Below are 21,362 nucleotides of genomic sequence, written 5' to 3' on the forward strand. Positions count from 1 at the left end.
ATTAAATAAACCAAATCATTACGCAACACTCAGCTCTTAAGCAGATAAATTTTAGCCACAGTGGTAGCTTGAAGACAGATTTATACTGGTTTCTTTCCATTTGTAGGGGGGAACTACTGCCTTGTGATAAGCAACAGTTAAGTTTGATTACCTCTGATAGATAAATATTTCATTGGGAAAGATTTACTTGAATTATCACGTCTCCTCGAAATCTAACTTATCTTGTGACATACAAAATGCTTTGTGGGTGGAAGTCACAAGTTAATTTACTTCAAAAAGGAAAGATAAATGTACGGAAAAATATGTTTACTTACATTTGCATTTTCCGGCATACTCCACGTAATCTATGTAGCAAAAACATATTTTTTGAGTTCCATTATAAGAGCAAAATCCACCTCTTCCACAGTCACATTCTGCAATACATTTAAATAAATTAGGGACTTCTGATTGTATTTCCTTCTTATTATCACGATTAATACTGATAAAATTAAAAGCAAATCTTATATTATATATATTTATATATTATTTATTTTATATATTATAATTAAATTTTATTATATATATAATTTATAAATTTTTATATAAGACATATTTAACATCTCTTAACACAAGATTAGAGATGTTTTCGATGACGAGATTTTCATTATTGCATGTCGAACATAATTAATTACATTTAAGTCGATATAACTGACTTAGAAACACAGTTAAATCGATATCATTGACTTAGATGTTTATTAATGATACTGAGATTCTTCAAATTCGATATCATCGACATCGAAGACTATCCGCAAAAGAGACACAGGATGCGACAGTTCAGTTCCTGGATTGCACCTTTGATAAATATACACGTGGACCTTTTAGAAGGACATTTCATATCCTTTTCAAAGTACATTGCTTGCACATCTATACACTAATAGAAATGGTATTGCCAATTCTTGTAAATATACGTGGGACTTTTTCTTACGAAATGCAGTTAAGTTTTCGAATCGCATTATTTTAGATATCATTTCTACTTTTTTATACGAAGTAAAGGAAGTATTGTGATCAAGAAAAATTTCGGGTATCACATTTTAGCCAAAGTATCCATTTTGGCAGCTCTCGAAACCAATTTAGCTATATTTTTTTGTGTCATGTGTACGTATGGACAGAAACACGACGACCGGGACCTTCGGCCCGGGTCCGGGAATTTCACCCGGCATCCATACGAGCTTTGATGAATCCAGGTCGTAGAAGACCTCTTAGTGGCGGCGCAGGCTCCACAGTCTCTGCCCGGCTTTATACAAGACCCCAGTGGGACAGAGATTCACCGCTCAGACAGGATAAATATTCGCTAGGACACCTTTGCTTCGGGGCACTACTCCCTTAGCATAAAACGTTGTTGTAAATCGGTGCTCCACCTTGCCATGTCAGTCCCCGCTACGAAGACTGAGAAGGCTGAACCCCCATCAAAAAGGCCCGATTCATCAACTATGTACCTCCACCACAGCCGAAGGAACGGACACGACAGTACCAGTACGGTCCCTGCCAAGCCTGAACCTACCTGAGTATAAATTCGGGTTCTAGTCCTGTGAAGATGATTTGTATACCCCCGTGGTTGAGACTGTCTAGGTACAGATCCTAACCAGTACTTCCCAGGAATTCTCCTGAGTAAACCCCCGGGGGTGTACCTAGGGACAGAATAAGGGACTCTTTTCCCCAAAACGGATTGTAAAATGGATTCAGAAGAGATCTTTTTTGTAACATCTGTACGTATGTACACTGCGCAAAAAAAAGGGGGAAGTTCTATATCCCCCGTTCTACTGGGCCCATTGACGAAATTGAAATTGCGTTTTCCATGTCATGAATGCGCGACTTAAGATATGTATTAGATTTTTATATAGAGTGGTTCTAACATAGGTATTTTGACACAAAATCGGACTTTTTCTGAGATGACATATGAATTTTTTCCCATATTTTGGTTCTACGACTCATATTATGCCTAGATATTAAATTTTGTAATATTTGGTGAGACATTTATGGAGAAATTTAAAAATTTATCTTGGCGAATTTTTTTCCGTTTGCACCAAGGGTAATTCCCTTGGCGAACTTCTTAATTAATAGCAACGTATTTTCCTTTCCTTTATTGTCCACGAGCAGGAAAAAAGTTATCGTTCATATTTTTAAATAATTTTAACAAAGTGCGTGAACCTTATTTTTGTTATTATCGCTTATACGCCAGATTTTAAAACGTGCCAAAATGTAAATTCACGTATATCTTACGACATTTTGAATAAAAAACTCCAATTTTTTGCAGGTATGCTTAGAAATACATGTACCTTAAAGTAACGGTAAAACTTTCATAGGTTATAATTCAAAATGTTTTCCGAAAAACTTATAAAAAATTATTTAAAAATACAAATTTTTAAAAACGAATCATAAAAAATAGGCGAATTTTATTTGGAATGAACCTAAATTTCGAAATATGAAAGGAGGAATCAAATAAGTTTAAAAAAAAGAGATATTAATAAATATATATCAAACACAATTAACATGGGTTAACATTTTGAGAGCCAATTTTTTGGAAACTACTAATGCTATTTTTACAAAACTTCGCAGTTTGGCATAATTTGAATCGTAGAATAGAAATATGGAATAATATTGTCATGTCATTTCAGAAATAGACCGATTTTGTGTCAAAATACCTATATTAGAACAATGTTATATATAAATCTTATACATGCCCTAAGTCGCTCTTTCGAGACATGAAAAATGCAAGTTGAATTTTGTCAATTGGCCCAGTAGGACGGCAGATATACAGGGTGTGGCAGCGTTCATAGCGTAATTTGACTTGCATAACACAATGACGTACCGCATGAATGCGCATAAGCTCGTGCCATATTCGTGTACTAATGAGCTGCCATTTCGAGTGTGACAGTGATATGGATCGATGGAGTGCACATCATCCTGCCTTTGCTGTTGAAAGTTATTTCAAAAATAACTCCTCTGTTATTGTTCCCCCAGCCTCTATTTCGGCAACATTTCAACTTGTGACGTCATGGGAAAGTTCCAGATGGACGGACCATTGCAACAGACATTTCCAGGTAGAGTAATTTCCCGTTTTAGTAACATTTCCTGGCCGCCTCGCTCACCTGATCTTTCATGTGCAGACGTTTTCCTTTGGGGGCCACCTGAAGCAAGAAGTTTTCCGAACACGATGTGCCAACATTCCTGAGTTGAGGGATCGCATCAGAACTGCCGTCGGCAATATCCCAGGGAATACGTTACGCTGAATTATGGCAAGCTTCCAACGCCGCCTAGATGAATGTGTTGTGCAAAGGGGGCATTATTTGACAGGCCACATTCAAAAAGCAATCCACGCAATGGGCAATGACTTACACATTAGTAAATGGCATACCTTTAACTATTAATTGACATAAGAAAGTAATAAATACATTACAGTTACTGCCTTATGGTGTGTTTTAAATATCCTACTATGAAACTGCCGCACTTTAGAGAACCATCCGCCCCCTTTTTTTTGCGCAGTTTACGTATCTCGCATAACTCAAAAACGAGTAGACTCAGAACACTGAAATTTTGTTGTAATAACATGACGCCAAGAAAGCTGCCGAAAAGCAATGTTTCAAAGAAGGCTTTGACTAAAACCATACCGAAAACGTATGTGATAAGGTTTGTTCCGTTGGTTGTGTTGGTAAAAGTATATGCCACATGTTGTGAAAAAGATGAATATAATGGCAACTTACCCCAGGACAAGATCCAGGTCTATTGCCCGCCGTGGCGAGAGAGTGACAAACACGAAACCGATTTAATTCTTGCTTTATTGATACTACTAATGTTGAAGAGATATCCTTTTTGAATCTGATGTGTCACATGGCGATATGAGGCCTCCTCACTCAGAGAAATAAGTAGACCAACGTTTCGACGGAACCCTTCGAAGGCGTGGTATATTGCAGCTCAATCACATGAAGGTGCTCCTCATCGGGATCAGATCGGTTGCCGGGCGAAAATGCCAAGCCCGGGAAGGAAGAGATCAGCTAAAATTTTGTAACTACAGCATCAGAAAGAAAGAAAACTCCCTTTCTGCATTCACACAGGGAGACTAAGAAAGTTTGCACGATAAGTTCCAAAAGTTTGCATTTCACCCCACTCTTATAGTCTTTTTCCCATCTCCATCTCGCACCTTCACAATCTCCTCCTCCTTAGGCGAACAAAATTACCGCCTTCAACTCCAACTTCCTCTGTATGCCACGATTAACCTGCAAAGAATGCAGGTTGTTTTCCGGCTATCTCAGTTAGATGCTTCGATGAGGGATGTAGGAAGGGAAATGCTGAAAGTAGTTCTGGGGAAGGCAGGATATCAGGTACTAGGGGCGTGGCCAGTTTTCCCGTGATGAGCTTTGAGACATCTGAAATCGAAATCGAGTGAGTGGTTAGGCGGCATTTAGTAGCCTCTGCTACTTTAACCGTCTCTGTTGGAGATATGCCCTAAGGCATTGGAAAGAATTAGAAAATTAGGGTGATTTACACCGCACCGATGAAGGTGAAGCTGGAACATGTGCTAATGCACTTGAGTTGGGAAAGTTGACTTAGGAGAAGGAGGGTTTAAGCATCTTGTTCTTCATTGGCCGCCGTACAAGCTATGATGTATCTTCACTAGTGCGACATCTGAACAAATTACCGCCTTTTATAAAGTTCCACAGTTATACTCACAGTTAAGTTTTGCAGCCAATGAAAACAATCCAGCATCAGAAGGCAACCAATCGCAAAATACCTTCAGCTACACAGGCAAATACAAGTGAAGTGGCTAGTTGTCTGATGCAATACTTTCCTCCGCTTACAACAGTTGTCTAATGTAATACTTTCTTCCGCTTACAAAAAAAGTTGGAGAAAAAAAGGAAACTTTCAACAGTGGAATCTGACGCAAACATCTAAATATTGCCATAACGTTGTAAATAATTAAGTCAATGTGACCTCGTCACAACATATGTTGCAAAAACTACAAAAGTGCTCACCTCGTTTGTTCTTGGCTACGTCTCATGATTAGTGTCCAATGATTGCGGCACATACAACTCTTTATTCAACTCATATAATTATGGAATGAATCCTCCTGTTCCTGATTCCGGTAGCGGCGGCGCTATATAAATTCCGCAAGGTAGGAATCAAAAATGTCGTCCCACGACTTCCGAAGACCTAGCGCTTAATATGCGTTTAATGTGCTTGCGCTTAATGTGGCTAGCGCTTAATGTGCATGCAAACCTAGCGTTTAATGTGGATCCGCATGTTTTCAGTGGTGCTGGCATGAACGTCAGTTTTGAGCACCTTTCTCGCAGCAAACCCATCATAGCCATCAGATTCATCCTTAAGCTCGACCAGACGCGTTTCTTTCGCACAAAACTGACATTTAAGGAGAGAGCCATTTAAACCTTCATTTATACACCAACTAGTTGCAGCTTCTTATCCTTTCTCTCTAAATCACGGGGGGGGGGGAACGAATATTCATTTTGCCAGAGATACTTTGAGTGGAAGCGACAGGACAATGACTAGTTAGAACCATCCAGCTAACGAAAGCCAGAGGGCAGTTAAAGTTTTGTGATTCAAAATATAATCAAAATTCAAAATGCGTGATTTGTATTTTATGTTACACGCATTATAAATCACGTAGTCATCGATCACTAAACTAATGAGTTCCAATAAGCCTAAACTTAAGAAAAACACTGGCACGTAACAAAAAAGAGCTGTTATAAAGCTAAGGAAACTGAGTCCAATCTGGGTTATTAGAAAACTAGCAGCAGCGTCTGTATTGGGCACCGAATCAAAGGGTCCTTTTCTTGGCATGTAACAAAAAATGGCTGTTATAGCACTAAAGAAAATGAGTCCAATCTGGGTTATTAGAAAACTAGCAGCAGCGTCGGTGTTGGGCGCCGAATCAAAAGGTACCCTTTTCTTGGCACATAACAAAAAAAAAAACAAAAAAAAAAAATGTCTATTATAACACTAGAGAGACTGAGTCCAATCTGGGCTATTAGAAAACTGGTTGCAGCGTCGGTATTGGGCGCCGAATCAAAGGATACATATTCTTTTCTACATTAGAACCAGAAACTCCATTCATGACTGTGGCGACTTGCCTACTACAACTCAACGCTGCCAGTTTGGTAACTCATAGCAACGCAAAACAAAATAATGTTTATTCTATTGTTAATATAGATACCAAAAAATTATATTAACTATCTATTTTTGTTATCATAGTTGCTTGTCCAACTACGCTTTATTTGTTATTGTTCAAAACGGCTGATTATATAAATTAAATTATTATATTAAAAGTAGCGTGTAATTATCTGTCTCAAAAAATTGTACTATCATAATGACAGACATCATAACTCAAACTGAAACTATTTATGCATCCTTAAACGTCTTAAAAATCCTTATGCATCCTGAAACATTTTCGGCCTGCTGTTTTGTAGTGTATTCTCACAACATACTTCGTAACATATGATCAGCATAAGGCAAACTTCCAGACATATGACATTATCATTGTGGATAGGATTTAACGGTGATGCTTACGTGGTCTGTCATTGGGGAGCTTCATGCGGTTGTTGTAGCAATGTATAGTTTGCTAATATGCGTCCAAGAGACGGATCCGAGAGTCTTCCATTCCTCTTCGCCTATCATCAAGCATCTCGAGTGAAATTTTGCTTCTACATGTACTTTAAGTGCCCTCATGCCTCAGAGACACTATATATTTACAGACATTCAAGCATCTTCCGGGATCCGAACCCGGATTGAAAGATGAAGCAGTCAGCATCGCTAACCACTATACCAACCAGGATGGCAGATAGTAAGTGTCCTTAGTTTGTTGAAAACGGGTAGCGTAACTATATGGTAAATATTTACTTATTCGAAATTACAGGGACTATATAGCATGCAATAGTTATAATGTATTCCTCCTTTCTTCATGCCTTCGTGGTGTAACGGTAGCACACCCGGCGTGTATTCGAGACGTCCAGGTTCGAGTTCCGGCAAGAAGATTTTTCATGTCCTCTGCTTCAAAAAATCCTAATGACTCTACTGTGGCGCCCGAACTAATGGTGGTCGATGATAATTCTTCACCACCAGGATTTAGAGACTGGTTCTCCTAATCCCCACTCACCCTCTAAAAGGGGAAGTATATACGGTATTTTCTTCCTCTTTCCAGTATGCCTTGTGGAGTAACGGTTAGCACACTCGGCGGATATTTGAGAGGTCAAAGTTCGGGTCCAGACGAGGGCATCCCACATTTTTCACCTCTTCAACTGCCAAAAATTCCGAATGTCTCTACATAGTAACCCATAAATTTTATGATAGCAGTTTGCTCACAATATAAATGCAAAAGCATTTTACATTGGAAACTTTATTTCGAACATTTCACACTTCATTTAATGTAATGTTGTATTGGAAAAGTTTACTTTTTATGAAGAATTAGATGTCAAAACTAATATTCGTCTGAAAACAGATAGCAGTTACACGTTATAAAATAGATTCATGTTTTTAGCTTACCGAGGCATTCTTCATTGACTTCTCTATCCCCATAATGACACCTGCAAAGCCTTTGTCCCTCGGTGCTGAATGAACAAACTCCTCCTTTGCATCTACAAGCTGGGAAAATAAATAAATAAAAATTGAATAAGCATAAAAAGAAAGAACGAAAATCTGAAAAGATTCAGATTTTAACGTCGGTCCAGAAGACTTGTAATTGTTTTGTATCCTATCGCTGAACAGTTTACCAAACTGCTCTTGAACTCACTCCTGCCAGAGAATGTTTTTGTCTTTTTAGCTTTAGTATCAAGCAACGCTTTCCTCGAAATTACGCTACATAATTCAAGCGTGAAATCGCATAATATTTAACAGCAACATATCATTTTAGAACTCCTGATAGAGTTCCACGGGTTGCTAAATAATTTTTATATTCGCTATATTATTTCTTTGAAAACTAGCCGTTCGGGTTGCCAGTCGACTGAAAGATTATCTTAGAAAAAAATATATAATGATTTCAATGAGTCCACATGTTGTCATTTCATAAAAGTTGTTACGAAAGTTCTAGATCAAAGTCGAATCACTCATAATCCAAAAAATGACATGTATGGCCTGGAGGGTTTTCCATAAATTTTAATTAGACTTAATATTTACATATATACAATGTTGGCTAAAATGCCTGAATCGAATATTTAAGGCTCAAAAGGCAATAACTGAATAGTTCCAGCTAATATATAAATCGAATTCTATTGCGTAGTGCATCGAAATTCTACCTTCAAGAAGAAGAATATTTTTTCAAGTCACGTGTTCAGAAGGGGAAAGGTTAAGTAAGCCAATAGATGGACTCCTAACGCCATCTCTTGGCGATATCAAAGAATATTCCTTAACAAAAGTATTTAATGTTTCTAACTAGACAACTCATGGTTTAAATGCATTTTTATTTAAATCATTCAGATTAAGAAGGAGAAGATATATTTTTAATATATGCATTTGCTGCTTTACAATCTACTACTCAGCAATGCAAAGATTAAATTTGAAAGTTAAATATAGTACGCTTTGCTCAGTGGCAACAAGCTGGTGAATGGAGATTACAAGTATTCTATTTGAGCCAGTGGCAACACACTGCTTTCAAATAATCCAATTTGTGAGTTTAATTTGAAAGACTCATCTTACATTTTGTCGATTGGCAACAGTTTGGCGCGCTGGAGATAAAACGTTTTATTTTGAACAGTGTTGTCAGTTACCGATGTTTGTTACACAAAAATTCGTTAAAATTTGTACAAAATATGACATAAGTCAGAAAGAAATTTTAAATTCAAAATTCGGGTTTATATTAATGCCCATATTAGGGTGAAGTGCTACATGTATTCAAATGTCGGTGGCTCTTGGTACCTTCGTTTTAACACAATGCAAGGGATATACATACACACAGCAGATTTTTCATTATTTATTTTTTTAAAGTGATGCATGGAGGTAACATTTGGTGGCAATCTGGAAAATGATTGGAATGCAAAAGTGATACGGACAAAAAGTGAGTTTCGAGACTAATATCACCTCTGTAGCTGTTGTTGCTTATGCTCACTTGTCTGACGTAGTCAGCCCAAGCCCGCCAAATATCTTATGGCAAGGAGCGCTAGAATACACCTGCCGTTTGTACCAGCCTTGAGCACCATTCATGGTGACAGTGCGATTTAGCTCAGTTTCGATCCCAATTTTGGTGGAGACCATCCCAAGGAGACGGATCCGAAGGCCTAACCACACGAGAGGATTTTCGCCTCGCCGCATATTTAGAGCTACCCCATGCCGCACCGACATTATACATTTAAAAACACCCATGCCTTCTCCGGGGTTCGAACCCGGACCCTTCGACACGGCAACCAGTGACGCTAACCACTATACCAGTTGGGCGGCAATAGCACCTCTGGTACTAATAAACGTTAGGTAAAGTTAAAAAAAAATACATTTGTTTGATATGCAAATTTTCTTTTGGTTCATTCTTGATATGCATTTTTGAATTCCATTCAACTTTGACTTGTTCTCGATATGCGTTCAAATTTGACTGTCTATGCTTAAGCCATTATTACCTTTTCTTGCCCTGTTGGGTTCAAATTTCCTAGCTAAATTTTGCAAGCCGACGGCTAGTATATCTGTCATTAGCTACTCCTCCACGTATGTTTATTGATGTTTTCAACTACAATCTACAGAATTTCAAAATTCAGACATGTAAACGTACAACAGTTTTACTTGACTGTAATTTATGAGTGAACGTATGTCGGAAGTGTTGAATGTTTACTGCTAGTAGACCGAAACAGGTAACAAAACTGTGTCACCAAACCTATGATTTTGTATTGTGATATAAATATACTCAAGAGCATTGAAAACAGCGCACTAAGAAGGGAGTATCGGAAAAAAAATTAATATATATAATTAATGATACAAATGAGAGATTAACTTGATCCCCAAACCAAGACAATTAAACAAATACAGTGTGTAAATTAGACAAATACAGTGCAACTTCAGTAGAGGGTCGGATGGCCTCCTACTGAAAATACATGCCACGACACGGACCGGCTCTGACTTGATTAGACGTCTCCTGAGTCTGATGAGCCTGAATCGTGAACAGTCACCTTCAAATCATGTATAGAATGACATGGCGTGGCGTTTCAGCTTTTCCCACACACGCTCTGTAGACAAATCAGGAGAGCGGGACAGCTATGGAAGAGTCTGAACAGGGCGTAGGAAGTCTTCAGTAACTCGACTTGTTTGCGTACGAGCATTACTTTTGCTGGAAAATCGCCACTGGGAAGCCATTTAGGAAAGGTCCCACGGGGAGATTAAGTATGTCAGAGACATAACGTGGTCCGCTAAGGTTCCATGAACCATACTTAGAGTGGACCCGCTATGACAGGCTATGCCCCCCAAACCATTACGCGTGCTGTGCTGCCAGTGTGTCGCGCAACGGCCTGGTTGGAATTCGGGGATTCACGAAGGCCCGAATTTCACCACACACGAAGGCCTGAAACCACGTGGCCCGAATTCCACCACACACGAAGACCCGATTCACGAAAGTCCGAATTCCACCACACAACCGTACGTGGTTATCGTCTGTTTACAAAACGAACCGGGATTCGTCACTAAACACCATGTTTAGCCAATCTGTGGCATTGCATGTCGTTCTGGCTTGGTACCATTGTAGAGAATCGCCGATGTTTCGTGTTAAAGTCAGTACTTGAAAAGGGTGCTTGGATTACAGATTGGCTTCCGCAAGGCGCTTGGAAATTGTTTGTGGAACAACTGCCACCCCTATACATAATTGCATTCAACGTCAACTGTGGCCACATGAACGCTTGCCATACGATCCTTCGATCCTCTAGCCTCGTCGTTTTCCTGGTCGCTTCAGATTCCGCATGTGGGTACCACCTCCCAAGATGTTCTGAGGGCACACTCCGAACCATCGACCTGGGAAGCAAGACGGTGCTTAGACCCAGCTGGCGGTTTTCATGTCGATGATCAGATCCCTCTCAAACACGCTTTAACAGTCAGAAATGTCTTTCTGTAGTCGGAATGTGATCGTCGCATTTATGAATCATCATCCATGCGCTGGCTTATATAAAACCCACTTCCCCATCGCAGCGCCACTGCAGGGTGCGTGGTCATGCGCACTGGCACCAAAAAAAAACTTGGACCATTTGCATATCTTTCTTCCTTTCTGGCTCGCTGAGTGAATGTTCCTGAGTGAATTTGCATAATTCCTCACAACACCCTTTCTTTCGCAAACAAAAGAAGCTTATGTCCATCAACGACCAATTCATATGAAACAACTCAATGAGAGTGTGCTTACCATGAAGGATAAGTGAAATACATGGATGGGGCACGGTTTTCATGACAGTTTTATAGTTAGTAGTTCAAAAAGTAGTACTGTCAGAAACAGAAAGAGGCTTCACTGGAATTTATTAATATTGTTACGAATTTTGTATTTAAATAGCTAATTATGGTAGAATTATAATTAAAATTGTTATATTTCCCCATGCAATGCAGCGCGAGACTAATGTTAAGTGAAAGCTGTGCCGGAAAGGTAAGAGTACTGGGGCACGTGCGTTTAACATTGAGTAAATGGATATCTCAGTAATTTGTAATGAAATTGAATAAATGTGATTGACCACTATGTTAGCTGTAACCGTAATTCCATTCTATTATTACTTTCCAGAAATCTCGAGAAGCAGAAAATGCTAGAAATTCCTCGTGACCGGATGAAATTTATAAAAGGCCGGAGTGAGAGTGTTTCAGTTAGTTGCTTAGTTACGCTTGATACGAATAGTTTAGTTCCGTGAGAACTGAGATATTTGAAGTAGCTTTCTCTTTAGATTTTCTTTACACTTTTCGTTGCATTTTAACGTTTTTAGTAGTCTGAAGTATAACTACCGGTTATTACTGCATGATATTAAGAACACTTGTACGAATATCTCCAAGGAAAGTTCCAGCGTTCTGCTACATTTCTTTTGATAAGAATAAATTCTATTAACCTCTTATCGGACTTGTGCATTCAATCTATTACGAACCCGGACGCAGTCAGCAATTTTTGGTGTCACAAGTGGGACTGAATGCCAGTAACAAGAGCGCTGGGGGAGCAGTTAAGATAGCTGGTGGCAGCCTTTGATGCATTTAAAGAAGATATGAAAAATTGCGTAAAAGCAGAAAGGAAAGCTGGTCAAGAATCTGTTAAACAAGTGATGAAAACCGGTCAAGAATTCGTTATATAATTGCAAAAGAATCTCATGGGGTGTCCACACCAATGTTTTTAATTTTTACGTTATTATTGTAACCACGTTCTTTGCAAATAAAATTACTCGCATAATTCCCCTTTCGATTTTAGATTTTTTTCTTAATTAAAAAAATAGGGAAAATCTGCAAAGAGATATGTTACTGAATTTTTGAATTTTATTTTTAAGTTAAACACAGAGCTAATTTCATATTCTTCAAGCACTACAAATCGCTTTATGATTTATCAAAACACCTTTAAATTTAAATGCATTTAAAAGGCAAAACATAAAATGAGATATTAAATATAACTCAGAAACATTCAATAATAACTTACGCTTGCATGTGCCTTCAAATTCGGCGTATCCTTCATGGCACTTGCATTTTTTACCGTACCAATAACTACAGTCTCCATTTGGTCCACAATCGCATTCTGCAAATAAAAATTCAGCCAATTATGCACATGCTACGGTTTGTCATAATTGCTTGTGCAAATGCGAATCTACAAAACTGAAAAGTCGGAATACTCTTTTAAGAAATCGGGAGAATTATATCAGTCATAAAATATTTGTAAACGATAAAAATATATAAACAGAAGCCATTTTTTATATAAAAAAATCTGAAAGGTTTCAGATTTCATCGATCGTGCAAAAAGGTTTATTAAGGTTTTTCAAATTCCAAATGGCCATATTCGGGTGGAGGACTATATTATTGAAAATTTGATGGTACTAGACACCGTTATTTTTTATACATATATTCCGTGTATGTGAGAGAGAGAGAGAGATTATGGCAAAGCCTCGAGGGCTATCTGCCTAAGAGGAGGGATGCCTTCGTGGAGGACTTTCTAAGGGAAACTGGCTCGTATACACGTTACACATGGGGAAAACCACGAAAACGCCCATGCAGCCAGCCCGTTCGCGGGATTCGAACCTCGGACCGAACTACCAGTGTTCAGCGATTTTACCGCTCGGCCGCTGGTGGGCTATACATATATTCATCAGATACTTCATTATTTAATTTCCTTATATATTGATACGCCGTTTTATTGTTAATCAAAGCAAAATGCCGTTTCGAGATTAACAACCCATTGGGGCTAATGCGCCTTTTGGGTTTAAAAGTAAATAAAGAAAGATGATCTGAAAGTTTTCAGATTTTATATTACTCCCAAAGAGGGCTTTTTTTATTTTTCGTGTGTCACTTTTAATTATTAAATACCACGTTCTTCGCACTTAAAGCACATAGTTGTTGCGGTATATTCTTCCTTCACTTTCGTACGTTGTTCGTGTGGATTTGGAGTGAATAACGTCGACAGCACTTGATGGAATATCGAAACACACTTTGTTTAGCCAATATTAATCAGGGCAGCTCCAAAGACACGTTTTACAGTCGTCGAAGATCTACTATACACTCGCTGGAACAATCAGCGACACAGCCCGCGGTTTTATCAAACTATAACGGTGGAGACAGCTTCACTGCAAAGCACCTGAGTGCAGCTTCCGACTCTGCTGGGTCGTTCTCGGAACTCCACGTACTCTGGAGACTCTCCACGCTACAACTCGCGATTCACTCGACGACACACAGAGCACAGCTCCCGACTCTTCTGTTCAGTCATTCCCAGAGCTCAATACACATTCTCAACGATGCACTAACTGCGATGCACTACGAGACTCTTTCGATGCGCTCCACGACCCAGTCGCCACTCGCTGCCCTGCTGGCAACTCGATGGACTCCGCACGGACTGACTAACTCGAGACTAACTATCTCGCACCTTGACTATCCGCGTACCAGCAGGGTTTATATAGTTTTTGGCTTGTGCTCGAGAACATTCTGGGATAAACCGGTAAGAATACGTTCCAGAAGGTTCTCCATCTGTCCATGTCATATCGGCAATTTTGTCGCCAAATGAGGGATTTCTTGCCAAATGTAGCAATCGTGCATTCCCTTGCCATTTTGTGGCATCCCTAAACCTGCTTTGCGGGAAGCTATCTCACCGCGCCTGTACATTTCGTAACACACATAAAATTAAATTCAACGGCATATCACAAAATAATTAAAAACCACATTTCTTTAGAATTTCTGATAGACACTCTGGAGTGCTGGAGATAAAAAATGTTGTTTTCGGTACAGCGTTGCCACTGCTAGCTTTCAAATTGTTCAGTGCGTTAAAAGTTCATTAAAATTTTACAAAATATAAAATGCAAAATTTTCAATTCAAAATGCGGGCTTCCAGGTGCCCATGTTTGGATGGATCATTACGTCATTCAAAATTTCATGGCTCTGATGAGTATCGTTGATTTTTCGTAATGGGAGAAACGTGCAAACAGTATTGCAGATTATCCATTATTTAATTTCATGTTAAAATATCATGTTTTCAGATATCATGTTCTTGGCACACACAACATAAAATTCAATTCAACAGCAATACCACCAAATATCTAAAGACAACGTGTCTTTAAGATTTTCCGATAGACAGTTTGCAGATAAAAATGTTTCATTCGGCAGATAAAAATGTTTCATTCGCAACAGTGTTACCACTGCTCGCTTTCAAATCGTTGAGTTTTTTAATCAAAAATTAGTTAAAATTTTACAAAAATATGAAATATCAAACTCAAAATTCTGTCTTCCAGATGCCCACGTTCGGGTGGAGGCCTATGTTATTCAAAACTAAATGGCTCTAGCTACCGTTGTTTTCTCACAGTGCTAGAAATATGCATACATTCATGCAGCTTCTTCATTAATTAGTCTATTTTTTAAATTATTATACAGGCCGATAATATTCAATGCAGCAATTTGAAAAGTGATACGCCATTTATAGTGATTTAACGTAAAATAACGTTTCCAGACTAATATCCGACTGCGTCCCTTTTGAGCTAAAAATTCAAAATTTGAAGATTTATTAACCTTTTTAACTCTCATGCCCGAAATAATCTCGGGCACAGCACTGGTATTCCAAAATGCCACGCCCGAATATTACTCGGGCTAAATTTTTTTTTTTTTTTTTTTTTTTTTTTTTTTTTTTTTTTAAGTGCATCGTATTGTTATGCCCGAATATATATCGTGAGAAGTTTATTTCGGCTTCAGTTCAACAGACGGCAGCATTTTACTGAAGGTTGCAAAGGATAGAGGTTAATGTTCAAAATGCGCGGCATATTTTTGATTTTTTGACTGTGAGGCAAACATTTCATTTTTGAAATAAAAAAGAAATTGACAATTTATGCACCCAAACCATCAAAAGAACTTGGCAGTTAAAAGGTTAAAAATTCAAAATAAATAAATAAATAAATAAATAAAAGATATTAACCTTAGAGATAATTATTTAAAACCATCGCCTGCATGAAGTTATAGACTGTCGTAAGTAAAGAAAATGCAGAAGCCTTTTCTCTTTTTACTTCCTTGTACGAAGTAAAAAGGAAGTATTGTAATCGCGAAAAATTTCAGGTCTCATATTTCAGCGAAAATATTCAATTTCACCGCTATCGAATGCAGCTTAACGATGTTTTTGCGTGACATCTGTACTTAAGGACAGAATAAAGTACACTTCTCCCCGCAAAAAATTACAAAACTGATTTAAAATGAATTCTTAAGAGAATTTTTGTGACGTCTGCGAGTACGTATCTCGCATAATTCAAAAACGAGTAGCCTCAGAACGTTGGAATTTTGTATGTAGAACTGCTATCACATCTAGATGTGCACCTCGTATTTTGGCTGCAGTTCGCCGCACCAAAAGTATATAAATATATGTATATACCCACTCTGTTATTCGGCTCAGTGAGCTCAGTTTCTTTATTCTTATATGTTTGTAAATTGTGCATTTTTTTGCTTTAAAAGGGATTGAATTATGTTGTTCTTATCCCCCGCTTAAGGTTTTCATGCCTTTAGGAAATTTGCAAGCAATATTTGTAGAATTATCCACAATTTAAAAGTTGTTTAAGTGCGGCTAAGCTTAATTTTTGATTACCATGGTGGCCATGTTTGTTTACATTTGAAACAGCAGAATAGTGGATTTGTTGAAAATCTAGAGAAACTATGCTTCGCAACAACAAAGATAACGCCTTCATTTATTATTACGTATTAAATCATGCTTAATCCATTCTGGAATTTAAACGAGGAAATAAGTGTTTAAGATTTACTTCGTTATTTTTACTATAGATATTTTGAATTTTTATGTATTTTTGCCTTGTCGTGAAATGAGAACTGAATTAATTAAATGAGAAATACTGAATCGTGAGTGAAAAACGGTTTCTATTTTTTATTATTGGTTTAATTTCTTTTATATATCGTTTTAGATTTTTATAGTATTTGAATAGAGCATGTGGCAGCGATTAGATAATTTTTAAGATGATATAAATTTTGTGCATTCTGAGTTATAAAATGAATGAAATGTAACGCTGTTAAGTGAACATAGCTCCACAGTGTCGCTATGGAAAACCAATAAAGTGAATTTTAAAGAGTGCATTTATTCTATTGTGGTTTATGCGCTATCGACGAAGTAGATTTAATTCAATCTAATAAGTTTATATGAAATGCAAGAAAAAATGCATATAATTTAATATTCCGTACAAGGATAACAAGAGTGAGTATAAGAAGAACGACCTACCTCTACATATTTTCTGCTTATTATCGAACGCCAGGGCTTTGTTTTTACAGGCGCAAGTAGTTTTAGTGGTATTTTGATCATAAATGCATATCACTGACTCGTGGTCCCCGCAGTCTCCGTACGATTTGCATTCATCGAGAGTTTCACAGAAGGACCCACTGGTGCCATCTTTACAATTGCATACTTGTTCTTCACATTTTCCTCCATTCTGGCACGTATGGGTGTCATTGCATATGGCTGTGAAAATGAGGAAATGTTATTATATGCGATCATATTTAAATATCAAAGCTTATTTAAAAATACAGCTATATGATTAATATTGGGTATTTCTTCTTATGCGGTAAAAGCCGTACTATCCGACATTTTAATAACCGGAAGGCTCAAGTAACCGAAATATTAAAGAATTTCAGAAAAATTTTGCATCCGAAAATTTTGTTAATGTGAGATTTGCAATGACATTCAGGAGCTCGCAATATTATTAATGCATGTATTTTTTCGCCAAACAGTGTGAAATAGCGCCAATAATTGGTAACCGTGACTCCACAACACAATTTTAAAAAGTTCATTTTGTTTAAGTGTAAATCCGATTAATTCTCGATAATCAAGTTTAAAGCAGGATATAAGTTAAATATTTTCATTTTTAATGGCACTTTGAAAATATATATATGTAAGATAAAAAATGTGAAAGCAAACTTCTAACTTTCATTCACTATAACCTCTTTTATTTTTTATTTCATTTGGAAGCTACATCGCTCTGTCCTAAAAATAGCACTAATAAGTCTAAACTGCATTCAAATTCATCATGCGATCTTACGTAACCCTTAATGCAGATGCCTCTTGACCAATCACCAAATTGCAAACCAAAACTAAAAACTGAAACTTTTGACTCCCTCCCTCCTTTTTATGAACTGATGCGTCACTTTTGCTTATGCTTTCCTCTTGGCCAGAAGTCTTTCTCCAATCATCTGTGTGCTGCTATATTCGCTTCTATGGCAATAATATCAAAATTGTAGATGTTCTTTAATAGGTGGCCCGAGTAGAGTGGCAAGTGAATAGTGGCACAAAATGGGAATTTAAATAAATAAAAGGAATTTAATCCGGCTCGACTGCTTCTTCTTCAAAATGCATGGACGCTTAAGCATCAAGTATCTACGCAATTAGTATTTCTACGCATCTACGTCTCAAAGTTCTTATTTCAGTGCTTCCAAAAGTGTTCTGATTTAAATTCTTCGGCCAGTTCTAATTATGAAGAAATCTACATGAGTTTGTTATTCTATATTCACAGTGAATTATGTGAAAAGTCCTGTTTCACCGAAAATTTTAATGCAAGTTTGTGCCGCATTCATAATCAATTCTTTCATGTCGTGTCATCCAACCACAGTTTCATTACAGGCATATATATATATAACAAATATTTTCTATTTGTATAAAGCAAATAAAATTTAATTAAGAAGTTTTAATTGCAAAGAAATAAAAATAATTATTATTGCTGCGAACTAATTTACAATATCATTTAAATTCTAAGAGCATATGTAAATTAATTACACTTATCTAAAACCAAGAACAAATATGGTATTCCAAAAAAATTAAATTTATTATTCCTAAAAATTGCATAAGTGAATAATTGTTGAGCAGACAGTAGACAGACTTATCAAGGAGAAGATGTCCCCAAACCTAACTCTTCAATTACTCAATTCGTGTTTCGTCATCCATGTAGACAAGGGTAAAATTCAAAACCAAAAGTAAAATTAAATGTGAATTACTAAAAAAGAAATTTAAACAGTGGAATATTGAGAAAATAGCAATCAAACGACTAGAGTTAAAATTAAGTAAAGTAGTTAAATACCAATTAAGAGTAGAAAACCAAATTTTTTTTAAAAACCAAAGTAATTTAGAAAATCTTGCAGGAAACTTCCCCAACACGAATTATGCAAGTAAACCTAAAACAAACTATATACAACAATCAAAAAATAAAAATAATAGTAATAAAATAATAATAAAAAGGCTAGTAAATAGCAAGCTTTAATTTAACTTATCTAGATCTACATATTAGAATTTCTGCGTTGTACTAGCATTTGCTAAACTAGTTGAGTTGAGTAGTATGTTACGCTAACTGTAAAAACAGAGGGCGCTAATACAATGTAAAGTTGAGTGTAAAGCTGCTACCTGTGAGAGCTATTGTAAAAACCTATGTTGTAAATTTTAAAAATGTAAAATGCTTGTTTTGTGTTCAAAAATGTTGCTAACCTTGAGTCATTGTAAAAAAGTGAAAAAAGTAAAAAATATGTACTGCTACTGTTTGTGAAGATATGTTGCAAACTACTAAAATATGTTGCAAATGTGTTGCAATATGTTGCAAATACTACTGAAATATGTTGTAAGTATGTTGCAATATGTTGCAAATACTACTGAAATATGTTGCAAATATACTACTAAAATATATTAAAAATATGTTGCAAACTACTAAAGAGTTGTAGAGACATCAGGTTATTTCGAAAACCCGGAGAGATGGAAAATGAGCAATCGCCTTGGCCGGGAATCGTACCACGGACCTCTGGAATACCTGTCCAGCGTGCAGAACCACTACACCACGAAGGCACGTTAGGAAGGCTGGAGAAATACCTTATATACTTCCCCTTTTAAAGAGTGACTGGGATTTATAGGGGACCCAATCCCCAAATCCTGGGTGAGCAGAATCATTAATTCAACACCTGTTAAGTTCGGGCGCCACATCGCCTTCGCCGGGAATCGAACCACGGACCTCTGGAATACCGACCGGCCCAGCGTGCAGAACCACTACACCACGAAGGCACGCTAGGAAGGCGGAAGACATACCTTATAGAGTAATTTTTTTTTTTTTTTTTTTTCCAAAATGGTTTTGAAAAAAAATTTAGGAATTTAATTTAATTAAATAAATTTAAATTGAATTAGAATTGGAATAGAAAATTACGAATTAAAATAGAGAATTCTTGTAAGAAATTTTTTGTGCTAGACTACATTACTTAAAACTGAAGTTACAAGTTCAATCGAAACTTTAACTAAATACTGGCCAAAAGTAAGTAAATAAGAAAAATTACATAAAAATCTTCACTCAGTTCGGGCTATAATTGAGCTTTTTGAAAAGAGTTGGCCCTTGAAACTCTTTTTGAAAAGATTTGGGAGAGAGTTGGAAAGAATGCAGTACTGATAAAATATACATTTTTACAAAATATATTTACAAATAACACCTTAACTGTTCAAAATCCTCCATATATGTATATATGTGTGATAAAACTGCGGTTCGATGACACGGGATGAATAATTTGATTTTAAATGCTGCATAAACTTGCATTAAAATTTTCAGTGAAACAGGACTTTTCCTATGATTCACTGCGAACGTAGAATAACAAACCCGTGTAGATTTCTCCATAATTACAACTGGCCGAAGAATGGAATAACAGAAGAATTTTTGAAGCATTGAATGTAAAAACATTGAAATGTAAATGCGTAGAAATGCGGATGACGTAGATACTTGATGCTTAGAGCGCCCATCCATTATGAAAAATAAACAGTCGAGCCGAATTAAATTCCGTATTTATTTAAATACACATTTTGGTGGCAAACAATTCACTTGGTACTCCAATCGTGCCCACCTCCAGAATTTTCCAAATTCCAGAATCACAATTTTGATACCATACCGGTAGAAGCTATCATAGCAACACATAGATGATTGCAGCAAAGCGTCTTAACAGGATCAAAGCTTAAGCGAAAAGAGAAAGAGTGTCGCAGTAGTAAAGCAGAGGAAGAAAATAGGGAGAGAAAGTTTTGGTTTACAATTATTTTTCTTGGGCAAGACATATCTGCATTAAGCGTTACGTAATATTGCATGATTAATTTGAATGATGCAGTTTAGATTTATAGCGCTATTTCTAAGACAGAGAAATGATGTTCCCAAATTAAATAAAACTGAAAGAGGTTATAAATAATTAAATTTAGAAGTTCGCTTTCATACTTTTTAACGCATATATGTTGTCGCCGAACAGTGTGATATAGCGCCAATAATGACGCCACAACACAATCATTAGAAGCTCGTTGTGTGTAAGTGTAAATCCGATTAATTCTTGATAACCGGATATAAGTTAAATCTTTTCATGGCACTTTCAATATATATATATATATATATATATATATATATATATATATACATTGTGCTTACTCGAGTAATAGTCTCACTTTTTTGCCAGTTTCTCATTGTGAAAGTCTAAGTACGACTACTATGCGGGAAAATCTACCACACAATATTGTTCACTTTCGACGATATTTTCTGCTTCAGAACCGAGGTGCGACTACTACGGGAGCTCGACTATTACGCGAGTAAGAACGGTATACAGGGTGTATCAGCACAGCGAGTGACAAACTTTCAGGAGAGATCAAGTACACCTACACGATTGGAAATCACATAGGAATGCAGGGTCGGAAATGCTTTCCTGGCGCGGTAGTTACGACACAAAAGTCAAGAAAA

The 21,362-nt window shown here is 37.0% G+C and overlaps 1 protein-coding gene across 7 annotated transcripts in view; it reads right to left on the reverse strand.

Annotated features, from left to right (window-relative positions):
* LOC118191531 (uncharacterized) overlaps positions 1–21,362 on the reverse strand; it is a 187,992-nt gene that overhangs the window by 78,095 nt on the left and 88,535 nt on the right. For all 7 annotated transcript variants that reach the window (XR_015043964.1, XM_085826729.1, XM_085826726.1 and 4 more), the window contains 4 exons: positions 16,862–17,098; positions 12,602–12,697; positions 7,531–7,629; positions 315–413 (listed from right to left, as the gene is read on the reverse strand). Coding sequence is in view for 6 of the 7 variants with exons in the window: in XM_085826729.1 (XP_085682855.1) it covers positions 315–413; positions 7,531–7,629; positions 12,602–12,697; positions 16,862–17,098 (531 nt within the window). In the remaining variant the exon portion in view is untranslated. The remainder of the gene's footprint in view (positions 1–314; positions 414–7,530; positions 7,630–12,601; positions 12,698–16,861; positions 17,099–21,362) is intronic.

Source organism: Stegodyphus dumicola, chromosome 11 (assembly GCF_044657685.1).
Source record: "Stegodyphus dumicola isolate Sdum_Otavi_A_Nest chromosome 11, ASM4465768v1".
Taxonomy (NCBI): domain Eukaryota; kingdom Metazoa; phylum Arthropoda; class Arachnida; order Araneae; family Eresidae; genus Stegodyphus; species Stegodyphus dumicola.